This window comes from Staurois parvus, unplaced genomic scaffold (genome assembly GCF_062004578.1).
Source record: "Staurois parvus isolate SC_StPar_1 unplaced genomic scaffold, SC_StPar_1.0 ptg001270l, whole genome shotgun sequence".
NCBI lineage: Eukaryota > Metazoa > Chordata > Amphibia > Anura > Ranidae > Staurois > Staurois parvus.
Genome location: NW_028319066.1, coordinates 2,288,481 through 2,301,825, shown reverse-complemented (window position 1 = coordinate 2,301,825; position 13,345 = coordinate 2,288,481). Strand labels below are relative to the sequence as shown.

Genomic DNA, 13,345 nt, shown 5'->3' with positions numbered 1-13,345 from the left:
GAGATTTTTATGGCATGGCAAATCGCAAGGCAAGTCGCACCCGGTGTGACTGGGGTGTAAAGTAAGTTCAGCCAAGGTTAGACATGTTTCCATGCGTTTATGTGCATTTACAGCACATGCGTTTAGCAGCATTTAGAGAGTCTAATAGGATCCTAGACGCACAGAATTCTATTTTCTCAAAACGCAGCTAAACTGACCACAACTAAATGCAGGTAAACGCACTGTTTGAATGGCACCATTGAAAAATCATTACATGCATTTATAGGTGTTTAGAAATGTCCTCTAAAAACATATAAACGCAGGTTTTACAGTTCCAGTCTGAATGAGGCTTTAGATTTACCTTTATTGGTCCCCCCTAAAAAAAAACAAAACTTCTTTGTAGTCCTCCTTCAGGGCTTGTTCACACTAGCAATCTGGAAGGGGGGGGGGGGGGGGCGGCATAAAACCCAAGCTTTTACCATCCCACAACTGCTCCCCCCTTTAGCTGCAGATGCAGTGGACAAGGATACGTGCATGCTGCAGTTGTGATGCTTTGCTTCACAATTATACCCCTTGTCACTTTTGGTGGGTGTCGCACCCTCCAAACGTCCAGCAAATGGGGGCCACTCTGCAAGCACCCTGCAACGGCTGGAAATGCATCCGGTTGTAGCGCACTAGTGTGGCCTTCAAGGGGTTAAAGCAGACAAGTAGATGATATAATGCCTTCTCACCACCTGTCAAATGCTCTCTGAAGAGTGATCCAAATCAGGGGTGGACTGACAACTCATGGGGCCCCCGGGCAATAGGGGATCATGGGGCCCCTGTGTCCTTGCCCACACTCAAAGCACACCCAAAAAGCCTATAAAAAAAAGGTAAAAGGGGCATTTCATGGGGCCCCCTACTGACCCAGGGCCCTCAGGCATTGCCCAAGTGCTCGAATCGTCAGTCCACCCCTGATCCAAATGCAAATCGCTCTTCAGGGATCAAAGCTTGTGTGAACGAGCCCTTAAAGTAGAACTCCAGATTTTCACCACCAAGTCCATCTGCTCCTGGAAGATTTGTCCATGTGTGCTGAGACCATGGATGGAGGAATCTGTTAGAATGATAGAAATCTGTAGGTCTATGGCTACCTTCAGTCCAAGCATGCCCAAAGCCACAGGACTATTGTGGCAAATACAGTACAAATGGTAGCACAACCTTGGCCACTGGAGGGACAGTCGGCACTCGGAAAATCATGAAGTGGCAATATTCTTTATTGAAATTACATGATACATCTGAAAAACTGCCAACGCGTTTCGACCATCAGGCCGTTGACTAGGGCCTGATGGCCGAAACGCGTTGAATATTTTACAGCTGTTCCTTGCCATTTCAATAAAGGATACTGGCATTTGACATTTTGACGACTGTCCCTCCAGTGGTTCACAATGCACAGAGGCATCATGAGCCTTTTAGACTGAGCACTGGGTGGAGTTGAGGAAGGAAGGTAGCAGCACCACTCCATGTGTTTGCATCAAGCACAATTCTGACCCCCGGCTCTTGAATTTGCATCACATGGGTTACACATGTGCAGTAGATTCTATAACGGTCACAGCAACAAATAACGATCGGTCAATGAATGTCTTCTTACCTAATGAGTCAGGCAAGTGCTGCAAGAGATTGGAGGACAGTAAGAGGTCTTCGATGGACTCACATCCCGATATTTCCATTTCTATAGTCTCGATCCGATTCTTGGACATGTCCAGGTAGATGAGGTGTTTCAATTTTCCTATAGACTTGTTACAGACAGACAATTTTTTTAGCTAGGCACATGTGTGTATTTACAACAATTATTTGTCTAAACCAGGGATCCCCAAACCTTTGAAACAAAGGGCCAGTCTACTGTCCTTAAGGCTTTTGGGGGACCAGACTGTGGCCAATGAGAGTAGAAAATGCCCCATCATCATTACCCCATCATTGGTTTCAGTGGGAGAAATAGTGCCCCATTGTTTATCAATTACATGAATAGTGCCCCATTGATGGTGTCAATGGGGGGAATGGTGCTCCATCACAGGTGTCAATTGGTGGAATAGTTCCCCAAGGACCAGATAAGATCAAGCAAAGGGCCACATCTGGCCCCCGGGCCGCAGTTTGGAGACCACTGGTCTAAATACTGTAAGGTAACTGTAGCCATACTAGTGCTTTTTCACACTTGAAGTTGAGGGGTGGTAAAACCCCATGGTTGAGCCGTGTTTTTACTGTCCCTCCCCCAAACGCTCCCCCTTTAGCTGCAGAGGCAGGGGCTGGAAGCAGGAATTATATCACCATTTGCTTTCAGCAGGCATAACGCCTGATGAGCACAACCCATTCAAGTGAATAGGGCAGCTCTGCAAGCAAGCAGTTGGGGTTCAAGTAGGCAGTCAGGAGACGTAACAATGCCTCCTCACCACCTGTCAAATGCTCTCTGAAGAGGGAGCCGAACACGGATCGCTCTTCAGAGATCAAAGCACGAGTGAACAAGACCTAACAGTACCTTTTACAGGCTGGAGCTGAGCGTCTGGTCATTTTGCAGACTTTTCTATCTGAGTCTTTGTACTTTGGGGACATTTGAGGCATTTTCAAAACTATTTATAGCTATTTATAAAAAGCTAGTTCCTATGGAATAAAAAAAAATTGCTTTTTTACGCTTTTTTTTCCCCAGACATGTTCATGCTGATTTTTAGGTGTTCCCATTGAAGTCTACTGGAGCTAAACACAAATGAAGTTTGTAGCTCAGAAGAAGCTTTTGTACTCTTTTCAGCTAAAAGCTAAAAGGATATAAGTATTTGATCCTCTGCTGATTTTGAATGTTTGCCCACTCACAAAGAAATGATCAGTCTAAAAATCGAATGTTCGGTGTATTGTAACACTGAGACAGAATAGCAACACAAAATTCAGCAGAAATGCATGTCTAACAAATGATGACTGATTTGCATGTTCATGAGGGAAATAAGTATTTGATCCCCTTCACAAAACAAGACAATACTTGGTGGCAAATCCCTTGTTGGCAATCACAGAGGTCAGATGTTTCCTGTAGTTGGCCACCAGGTTTGCACACATCTCAGGAGGGATTTTGGCCGACTCCTCTTGGCAGATCCTCTCCAAGTCCTTTAAGGCTTGGTGGCTGATGTTTCGGAACTCGAACTTTCAGCTCCCTTCACAGATTTTCAATCAGATGAAGGTCTGGAGACTGGCTAGGCCACTCCAGGACCTCAATGTGCTTCTTCTTGAGTCACTCCTTTGTTGCCTTGGCTGTGTGTGTTGGGTCATTGTCATGCTGGAACACCGATCCACGACCCATTTTCAATGCCCTGGCTGAGGGAAGAAGGTTCTCACCCAAGATTTGTGGGTACATTGTCCCGTCCATCGTCCCTTTGATGCGGTGCAGTTGTCCTGCCCCCTTAGCAGAAAAGCACCCCCAAAGCAGAATGTTTCCACCACCATGTTTGACAGTTGATGGTGTTCTTGGGATCATAGGCAGCATTCCTCCTCCTCCACACACGGCGAGTTGAGTTGATGACAAAGAACTCGATTTTGGTCTCATCTGACCACAACACTTTCAACCAGTCCTTCTCTGCATCATTCAGATGTTCGGTGGCAGACTTCAGCTGGGCCTGGACATGTGCTTTCTTGAGCAGAGGGACCTTGCGGGCACTGCAGGATTTCAATCCTTGTCGGCGTAGTGTGTTACCAATTGTTTTCTTGGTGAGTGTGGTCCCAGCTGCCTGGAAATCATTGACAAGATCCTCACGTGTAGTTCTGGGATGATTCCTCACGGTTCTCATGATCATTGACACTCCACGAGCTGAGATTTTGCATGGTGCACCAGACCTAGGGAGACTGACAGTTGTTTTGTGTTTCTTCCATTTGTGAATGATTGCACCAACTGTTGTCACCTTCTCACCAAGCTGCTTGGTGATAGTTTGGTAGCCCAGTCCAGTCTTGTGTAGGTCTACAATCTTGTCCCTGACATCCATGGACAGCTCTTTGGTCTTTACCATGGTGGAGAGTTTGCAATCTGATTGTTTGATTGCTCCTGTGGACAGGTGTCTTTTATACAGGTAACAAAATGAGAGTAACAGCACTCCCTTTAAAAGACTGCTTCTAATCTCAGCTTGTTACCTGTATGAAGGACACCTGGTAGCCAGAAATCCTGCTGAATGATAGGGGATCAAATACTTATTTCCCTCATGAACATGCAAATCAGTGCATCATTTGTTAGACATGTATTTCTTTTGAATTTTTTGTTGCTATTCTGTCTCTCAGTATTACAATACTATGAACATTTGATTTTTAGACTGATCATTTCTTTGTGAGTGAGCAAACATTCAAAATCAGCAGGAGATCAAATACTTATTTCCTTCACGATAGATAGATAGATAGATAGATAGATAGATAGATAGATAGATATAATAGATAGATAGATAGATATAATAGATAGATAGATAGATAGATAGATAGATAGATAGATAGATAGATAGATAGATAGATAGAGGCATAGATATAGCACCAAGAGGTTATGCAGCAACAAGCAGACCCTGGAGAGGACTCTACACCAGATCTGCTTTCATACACTTCAAAAGACAAGTGTGGTCCTCCTGACCCGAGTACATTTTCAGCATTGAAGCTGCTTTCTAGTGCCCGGCTTCTTGTTTGAAGCAGAAAAGCGATGGCCCATCTATGGCTCAGCCCTGCCATAATAACACAGAGAGCTCCTAATACCGGTGAACCTTTCCTCTTCACCAAGAGCCATTTCACTTCCACAATGTGGAAATTAGGTCAAAAAGTTAATCCGGGGCCCACTGAAGATGCAGCAGAAGATTACACAGTGTCAGCTGCTTACAGCGCCGGGTTTGTCCTGAGCTGGCCAAGCAGGGATTTTGTATTTATATTGTAGACACGGATTTTAAACAAAATATTGAGTGGCAAATCTGTGTAGCGTGGAAAAGTAAAGCGCGGTGTAAAATGATTACCCCAGGCAGCTTCTGGAGTGAGTTATTGTCGATCCACAGCTCCTTCAGATGCTGTATCTGCTCCACACCCTCCGGCTGCAAGAGATGACAAAGCGGGCTTATTTCATCCGTTATTACAGCGCCGTCTAATAAACACATCACACACTTGCCTGCCCCGCAGTAGCAACCAGATCTGTTTATTCACTGAGCGTGTGTTGGGAAATGAATTCAATGTGGGATGTTGGTAGAACGGCTCCTCTGAGCAAGCTTTATGTCTTTGGTGGCCCCTTAATATAAACTATCCTTTCTGTGGCATCAGCATAACTTTTTATGGGTTCCTCATGCCTTTAAGGGCTCATGTACACTGCAGCTGATAAACTCACGTTTAGGAGCTGTTCTGCGGTTTTCCCAGCAGCCCCTGAACTCTCCCTAATGTTTTCCTATGTGTCCATGTACACATTGTCGTTTACAGGCAGTTGAGTTTACAGTCGATTTTTTGAATGCAACAAACTTGTGTTCAGAAGTCAATGTTATCAGCGTTTCAAACACAAAACGCTTGTAAACGCGGCTAAATGTGTCTAAACGCGGCAAAATCACGTTTATAAGCGTTTGAAATTTTTTAAACTCTTTTTTCATCATGAAAAATGCATGCAAAGCATTTTCAAGGAGCTCAGATGGACAAAACACTGAACACAGGATGTTCCTACCAAGCTTGTCACACATTGTAATGACCAATTCACACCTCAGACCTCTCCCACCCTTGGAAACAAAAGATATGTTAATGACCATTCACACCTCAGACCTCTCCCACCCTTGGAAACAAAAGATATGTGAATGACCATTCACACCCCAAATTCCTCATGAAGACCCCCTGCCAGGTGGCTTTTATGACTCCCTCTACCAGACACCTTTCCCACCCTTGGAAACAAAAGAAATGTTAATAAGCAACTCACACCTAAGCTAATCTCAACACATACTGCTGCCTCTGCTTCTACTCTCTGTATTTCTCTGAAACAGTCTGAAATAGTTAATAATTTACCACTTTTCAGTGCATTCTGGGCATTTGGGACGTTCTCTTGTGCTTATCTTCAAAAAACACTTCTAAATGCAAACGCGCAAAAAGCGTTATGCAAACGAGGCTAAACAGACGTTTTTTAACCTACGTTTTCCAGCAGTTTCCATCGTTCAGAAACATCCCGTGTACATGGGTCCTAACATTCAGGAACATGTGAAAACATTCAATCATTGGAAAGGAACTGATGTAGATACATAGCAATTAGTTCCAGCTACTCCTCTACAAGGCTCCCCTTAATGCTCACCTGACCAAAGGATGTAGGCTTCAAAACAGTCCCCTCCCGTGATCCTTTGTGTCAGCCAGAGGTGGCTGCAGGGGAATGGAGAGAGCACGCTACAAAGTCTGGGAAAGCCAGGGAGCGATGACATCATCCATAGGCTTCCGTGTCCCAGCCATTGTAAGTGTGCCTTCTTCTCCTCTACAGCCACCACTGGCTGACACAGGGGAGCCGGATCACATGACCGAACCTGAAGCAGGTAAGTGTATACAGCTTTTTTTTTTTACACAGGTTAGTCAGCATACTGTAGGTAATTAGAGGGGAGAGGAAGCATTTTTAAGAGTACTTCGGTTTTAGCTGGAATTCTGCTTTAAGACTGCCAGGAATCAGAGCTTAAAGTGTTACTAAACCCACAACAGTAAAATCGGTCTGTATATGCAGTAAAGCATGCTTGTTATACTCACTGTGGTACCCAAGGGGTTAATCCTCTACATTGTATAAAAAAGGCTGTTTGATCCTGTCTTCCCTGATCCCCCCCTTGTTCCACAGTCCCTAATCCATCTGCTGATAGTACAGAGCCCTAGGAGGCATTCTGCACATGCTCAGTTTGGTGTGTATTGCTAGAGAGTTTTTTTTTTTTGGGGGGGGGGGTTGCATGTGATTAGCACAGGGCCAATCAGCACTGTTCAGACAGAAGGTCAGGGGTCATGCAGCCTCATAGGATAGTCAGACGAGAATGCTTTAACCAGTGCTGGGCCAGACACTGATAGAAGTCGCACAGCTATATACATCAGCTATATACTGCTGATGAGAAAAGGAATTTAACAGTTTATATATGCTAAAATAATTGTATTTCCATATCCTGTGTACTGTGGGAGACCAGATATAGTGAATGCAGGGTCCTGGGAGACCAGATATAGTGAATGCAGGGTCTGGGGAGACCAGATATAGTGAATGCAGGGTCCTGGGAGACCAGATATAGTGAATGTAGGGTCCGGGGGAGACCAGCTATGGTGAATGCAGGGTTCGGGGAGACCAGATATAGTGAATGCAGGGTCCAGGGAGACCGGATATAGTGAATGCAGGGTCCTTTGAGACTGGATATAATGCATGCAGGGTCCAGGGAGACCAGATATAGTGAATGTAGGGTCCGGGGAGACCAGATATAGTGAATGCAGGGTCCGGGGAGACCGGATATAGTGAATGCAGGGTCCGGGGAGACCGGATATAGTGAATGCAGGGTCTGGGGAGAGCGGATATAGTGAATGCAGGGTCCGGGGAGAGCAGATATAGTGAATGCAGGGTCCGGGGAGACCAGATATAGTGAATGCAGGGTCCGGGGAGACCAGATATAGTGAATGCATGGTCCGGGGAGAGCAGATATAGTGAGTGCAGGGTCCTGGGTTTAGTAACACTTTAAAATAATTATTGGAGGGATACTTGGAAAACTGATAATCAGCGGTGCAATACTCCAAAGTGTCAAACCAATTTCTTGATGCTTGATGGCTGTGATGAGGCTGCGCTTGTCAAAAATGACCAGTCAGAGACTGGAAACAGAAAATCGGCATTAACCGTGCAAAACCACAAAAGAAACCAAGGAAACTATAATCGTTCATCAAATAATTGAACAAACAGCCAACACATTTGGCTCAAACATCTTTTCATCAGGGTTTGGATGTTGTATTTCCCTTGTAAGGACTCAAACAGCTCAATTAGATGGCTTTATATGACGCTTGAATGAAGGACACAGTATCCGAAATAGATTTGGTAACAAAATTTAAAGTTTCCTTAGACTCTGTTGCGGTCTGGCACTCTTTATGCCATTTTTTTCTTGCAGGATTCAGAGACTGACCAATCTGAATATAAGTATCTCTCCCTCACTATAATAAAACCCCTAATAAATGGCACAAAGTACTCATTTGTTCCAGCCTCTTGGTTAAAATCAGAATTCACTTGTATTGAAGTTCAGTTTGCAGTGTCCACCCGTTATATACTGTACTCCTAATGTAAAGAATTGGTCTAATAATCCTCTAATATATGGTCACATTTGTCTCCTTACCAGCTCACTGAATTCATTATTGCCCAGGTCAAGTCTCTCCAACTGGGTTAGCTTGCTCATTGACCTGTAACGACAGATGCATATTATTTACACAGGGATTTTAACATTTTATAAGCATTGAATAATGAATAAGGGGTAAGGGGTGTCTCAGACACTTAAAATTTAATGTAAATCTACAGTGAAAACATAAACCCTCCACACACCAACTTGTCCATGCTGTCCCCTGTTATAATTACAAGTTAAAATAAAAAAAAAACCCTTTAATACTTACCTGGACTATATTAATATATATAGATATAAAAATATACAATAATACTGCTCTGGACCTTTGCAGTGGCTGGTCTTGTCATCATGACCATTATTGTATATGAGGGTTGTTCCGAAAATAATGAAAAATGGGCACAATTTTTTTTTTCACATTAACCCCTTCTCGCCGATCGCCTCCCAGCCCCATAAGAGTTCTAAAAGCTGGAAGGCGGAGGTAGGCATTTGGGTCATGTGAGCACTGTGATTGGCTGTCACATGATTGGAAAGCTCCCGATCGCAATTATGCACTGGCTACCGTGCTGGGAGCATGCAGGGAACGCGCTCTCAGCACGGTAAGTTGGTTATACAGTAAACAGTAAGTTATGGCCCACCTACCGAGAGGCTGCATACGGGTGGTGAGAAGTGGTTACATATAACTTTAGGAGGAGATTAAGGGGGGATATGATCACCATGTATAATACATAAGGCGGGATATGATTTCCATGTATAATACATAAGGGGGATATGATCACCATGTATAATACATAAGGGGGGATATGATTTCCATGTATAATACATAAGGGGGGATATGATTGCCATGTATAATACATAAGGGGGATATGATCTCCATGTATAATACATAAGGGGGATATGATCTCCATGTATAATACATAAGGGGGATATGATCTCCATGTATATTACATAAGGGGGGATATGATCACCATGTATAATACATAAGGGGGGATATGATCTCCATGTATAATACATAAGGGGGGATATGATCACCATGTATAATACATAAGGGGGATATGATCTCCATGTATAAATACATAAGGAGGGATATGATCTCCATGTATAATACATAAGGGGGGATATGATCACCATGTATATTACATAAGGGGGGATATGATCACCATGTATAATACATAAGGGGGGATATGATCACCATGTATAATACATAAGGGGGATATGATCTCCATGTATAATACATAAGGGGGGATATGATCTCCATGTATAATACATAAGGGGGGATATGATCTCCATGTATAATACACAAGGGGGGATATGATCTCCATGTATAATACATAAGGGGGGATATGATCTCCATGTATAATACATAAGGGGGATGTGATCACCATGTATAATACATAAGGGGGGGATATGATCTCCATGTATAATACATAAGGGGGGATATGATCTCCATGTATAATACATAAGGGGGGATATGATCTCCATGTACAATACATAAGGGGGGATATGATCTCCATGTACAATACATAAGGGGGGATATGATCTCCATGTACAATACATAAGGGGGGATATGATCTCCATGTATAATACATAAGGGGGATATGATCACCATGTATAATACATAAGGGGGATATGATCACCATGTATAATACATAAGGGGGGATATGATCTCCATGTATAATACATAAGGGGGGATATGATCTCCATGTACAATACATAAGGGGGGATATGATCTCCATGTACAATACATAAGGGGGGATATGATCTCCATGTATAATACATAAGGGGGGGATATGATCTCCATGTATAATACATAAGGGGGATATGATCACCATGTATAATACATAAGGGGGATATGATCACCATGTATAATACATGAGGGGGGATATGATCTCCATGTATAATACATAAGGGGGATATGATCACCATGTATAATACATAAGGGGGATATGATCTCCATGTATAATACATAAGGGGGGATATGATCACCATGTATAATACATAAGGGGCGATATGATCTCCGTGTATAATACATAAGGGGGGATATGATCTCCATGTATAATACATAAGGGGGGATATGATCACCATGTATAATACATAAGGGGGATATGATCTCCATGTATAATACATAAGGGGGATATGATCACCATGTATAATACATAAGGGGGGATATGATCTCCATGTATAATACATAAGGGAGGATATGATCTCCATGTATAATACATAAGGGGGGATATGATCTCCATGTATAATATATAAGGGGGATATGATCTCCATGTATAATACATAAGGGGGGATATGATCACCATGTACAATACATAAGGGGGGATATGATCTCCATGTATAATACATAAGGGGGGATATGATCTCCATGTATAATACATAAGGGGGGGATAAGATCAATATGTATAAATACATCAGTGGTTCATATAGTGAACTCGGTGTAGTTATTCACCCTGAGGTCATCACAGAGGACAAGGGGGCACTCTTTACGTCTGGAGGAAAAGACATTTAATCTCCAAACACAGAAAGGTTTCTTCACAGTAAGAGCTGCTAGGTGAATGACATGCATTATGACTGCTGTGCCTCCTGGGATATGTCACATATCCCAGGAGGCACGATCCTTCATTGAGAAAGGAGTAGGGGGCGAGCCTAGCAGCATGTCATTATGGGGCCCGGCGGCTGTACTCATAAAAAGGCCTCCCATAGATATCATATAAGAAGATGGTGGCACAGGACTGAATGGGGGCAGAATTCTGACAGGAATCTACAGGATACCACTGGATCCACTGGGCAGGTAAGTATCTTAAATAGTTATAAATTGCAATAAAGTTTAGATTGGTAGAAAAAAAATAGATGGAGATCTGCTTTCATAAAAAAGTTATGCCCACGTTTGTTTCAATTTCGGTACAGCCCTTGTACGTCTGTACAAATTTGAGCTAATAAAGGTATCATTTTCTAATACAAGGGTCCTTCAAAAAGTTTCAGTATATTTATATATATAATAGAGTTAAAAACATTTTTTAACAACCCTTGTATATTGGTAACTGAAATCATCACTCTATTTAGGTTTTCTTTTTTTATATTTTTTTCTTTGTCCCTGTCTGATGGAAGGAATTTCCCTTCACTTCCTGTCCTGGTGACAGAAAATGAAAAAAAAAAATTTCCACAGCGAGAATAAATCATTTAAAGGGGTGTCCCCATTAGATGATTTCCTCTGTGTTCCCATTCTGGTGACAACTGTATTATGTGAATGGGAGAAATACAGTAGAGAGGCTAAATCTCCCCATCAAGGGGTTCTAACACCTCCTCACTCCATGCAAAACTAAAATAATATAGGTTTGACCGTTAGAAACATTTTAACTGCATTTTCTACAGATCTCTACATTAGCAATGAAAATTTGAGATTCACCAGAAAAAGGAAAAAAAAAAAGATCTACTGAATTTTACTATAAGCAAAGCTGCCCTCAAATCCCTAGTAATAATCTCGCAAGAGTTCCACCCAGGGGCGGACTGACAACTCATGGGGCCCCCGGGCAATAGGGGATCATGGGGCCCCTGTGTCCTTGCCCAAACTCAAAAAAGCCTATGAAAAAGATACCAGGGGCATCTCATGGGGCCCCCTACTAACCCCAGGCCCTCGGGCAGTGCCCAAGTTTCCAAATGTTCAGTCCGCCCCTGATTCCACCCTGACGTAAACCTTAATAACAGAGATATAGAGAATCTCTGCACTGCCAGGAATTCCAGAGCCTGGATAATCAATGATCAATAATTCATAACAAGTCCGTCTTGTTTTCCAGTCTCTGCATACCAATGATGGAGAAAAGTCTACATGAAACAGATCAAACTCTTCCATGATCAAAAGCAAAAAAAAAAAGAAAAGTTGAAATGTTCACAAAAGCCATCTTCCCGACTGTGGCAGTAACTTTCTGCGGTGCTAAGAGTGGCTGAGTCATAAAGGTCATCTTATTCTTTTTACAAAGAGAAATGAAATGTTACAAGCAACATGGGGAGATTTTGCCTAAATTCCCAGTTCAGCAGCACTGCAAGCAGAAAGTTTGTAAAGTTTGATTAAAACATAGAGATTTTATATCGAGATATTTGGGGTTCCTAGACTGGTATAATATTTTTTTTTTATTTTAATTCCATGATTTTAGGATTATTTATACATTAAAAGATTCTAGTATTACTTTGCTGCACCATCACCCAGTGCTATAGTTTCGGTCAGCTGTTGGCACATCATAATGACTAGTAGGGATGTTGCAACAGATCTGAGGCCTGGTTCACACCAATGAATTGTGCTTTTTTCCATTTTGCAGTGCGCTTTTGCCGCGTTTTTACCTTGTGTTGTGTTTTTTTTTCAGATTTAGTTTTTTTGTTAAAGTGGAAATTTTTTTGTTGCTGAGCAGAACAAACAGATCGCGGACCCTTGTAGTGACCTCTTTATTACGGTTATAAACTCAACATTTTTTTAATTTTAAAAAGCAGATTAAAAAACCACTAGTTCTAAATAATAGAGTACTGTACAGTTAAGTATGAAATTGAATGCTATAAATAGAATATTAAAGTATGCCAAAGGTTACATAAATAATTAAAGTGTATCTAAAGGCAAAACTTTGGAATAGTTTTGGATACAACAGGAAATTAAATGTTTCTTTTTTTTTTTTTTTTGCTGTCTGTGACCCATTAGGGGGATTTCCTGTACAGTTGAGTATGAATTTGAATGCTATAAATAGAATAATAAAATATGCCAAAGGTTATATAAATAATTCAAGTGTATCTAAAGGCAAAACCTTGGAATAGTTTTGGATATAACAGAAAATTAAATGTTTCTTTTTCCTTTCCTTTTTTTTTTTTTTTTATGCTGTCTGTGACCCATTAGGGGGATTTCCTGTACAGTTGAGTATGAATTTGAATGCTATAAATAGAATAACAAAGTATGCCAAAGGTTACATAAATAATTAAAGTGTATCTAAAGGCAAAACTTTGGAATAGTTTTGGATACAACAGGAAATTAAATGTTTCTTTTTTTTCTTTCCTTTTTTTTTTAA

The 13,345-nt window shown here is 41.8% G+C and overlaps 1 protein-coding gene across 6 annotated transcripts in view; it reads right to left on the bottom strand.

The window, feature by feature from the left end:
- LRRC7 (leucine rich repeat containing 7) overlaps window positions 1-13,345 on the bottom strand; it is a 508,212-nt gene that overhangs the window by 138,643 nt on the left and 356,224 nt on the right. For all 6 annotated transcript variants that reach the window (XM_089660766.1, XM_089660763.1, XM_089660761.1 and 3 more), the window contains 3 exons: window positions 8,298-8,361; window positions 4,968-5,042; window positions 1,607-1,751 (listed from right to left, as the gene is read on the bottom strand). In XM_089660766.1, coding sequence (XP_089516892.1) covers window positions 1,607-1,751; window positions 4,968-5,042; window positions 8,298-8,361 — 284 coding nt within the window. The remainder of the gene's footprint in view (window positions 1-1,606; window positions 1,752-4,967; window positions 5,043-8,297; window positions 8,362-13,345) is intronic.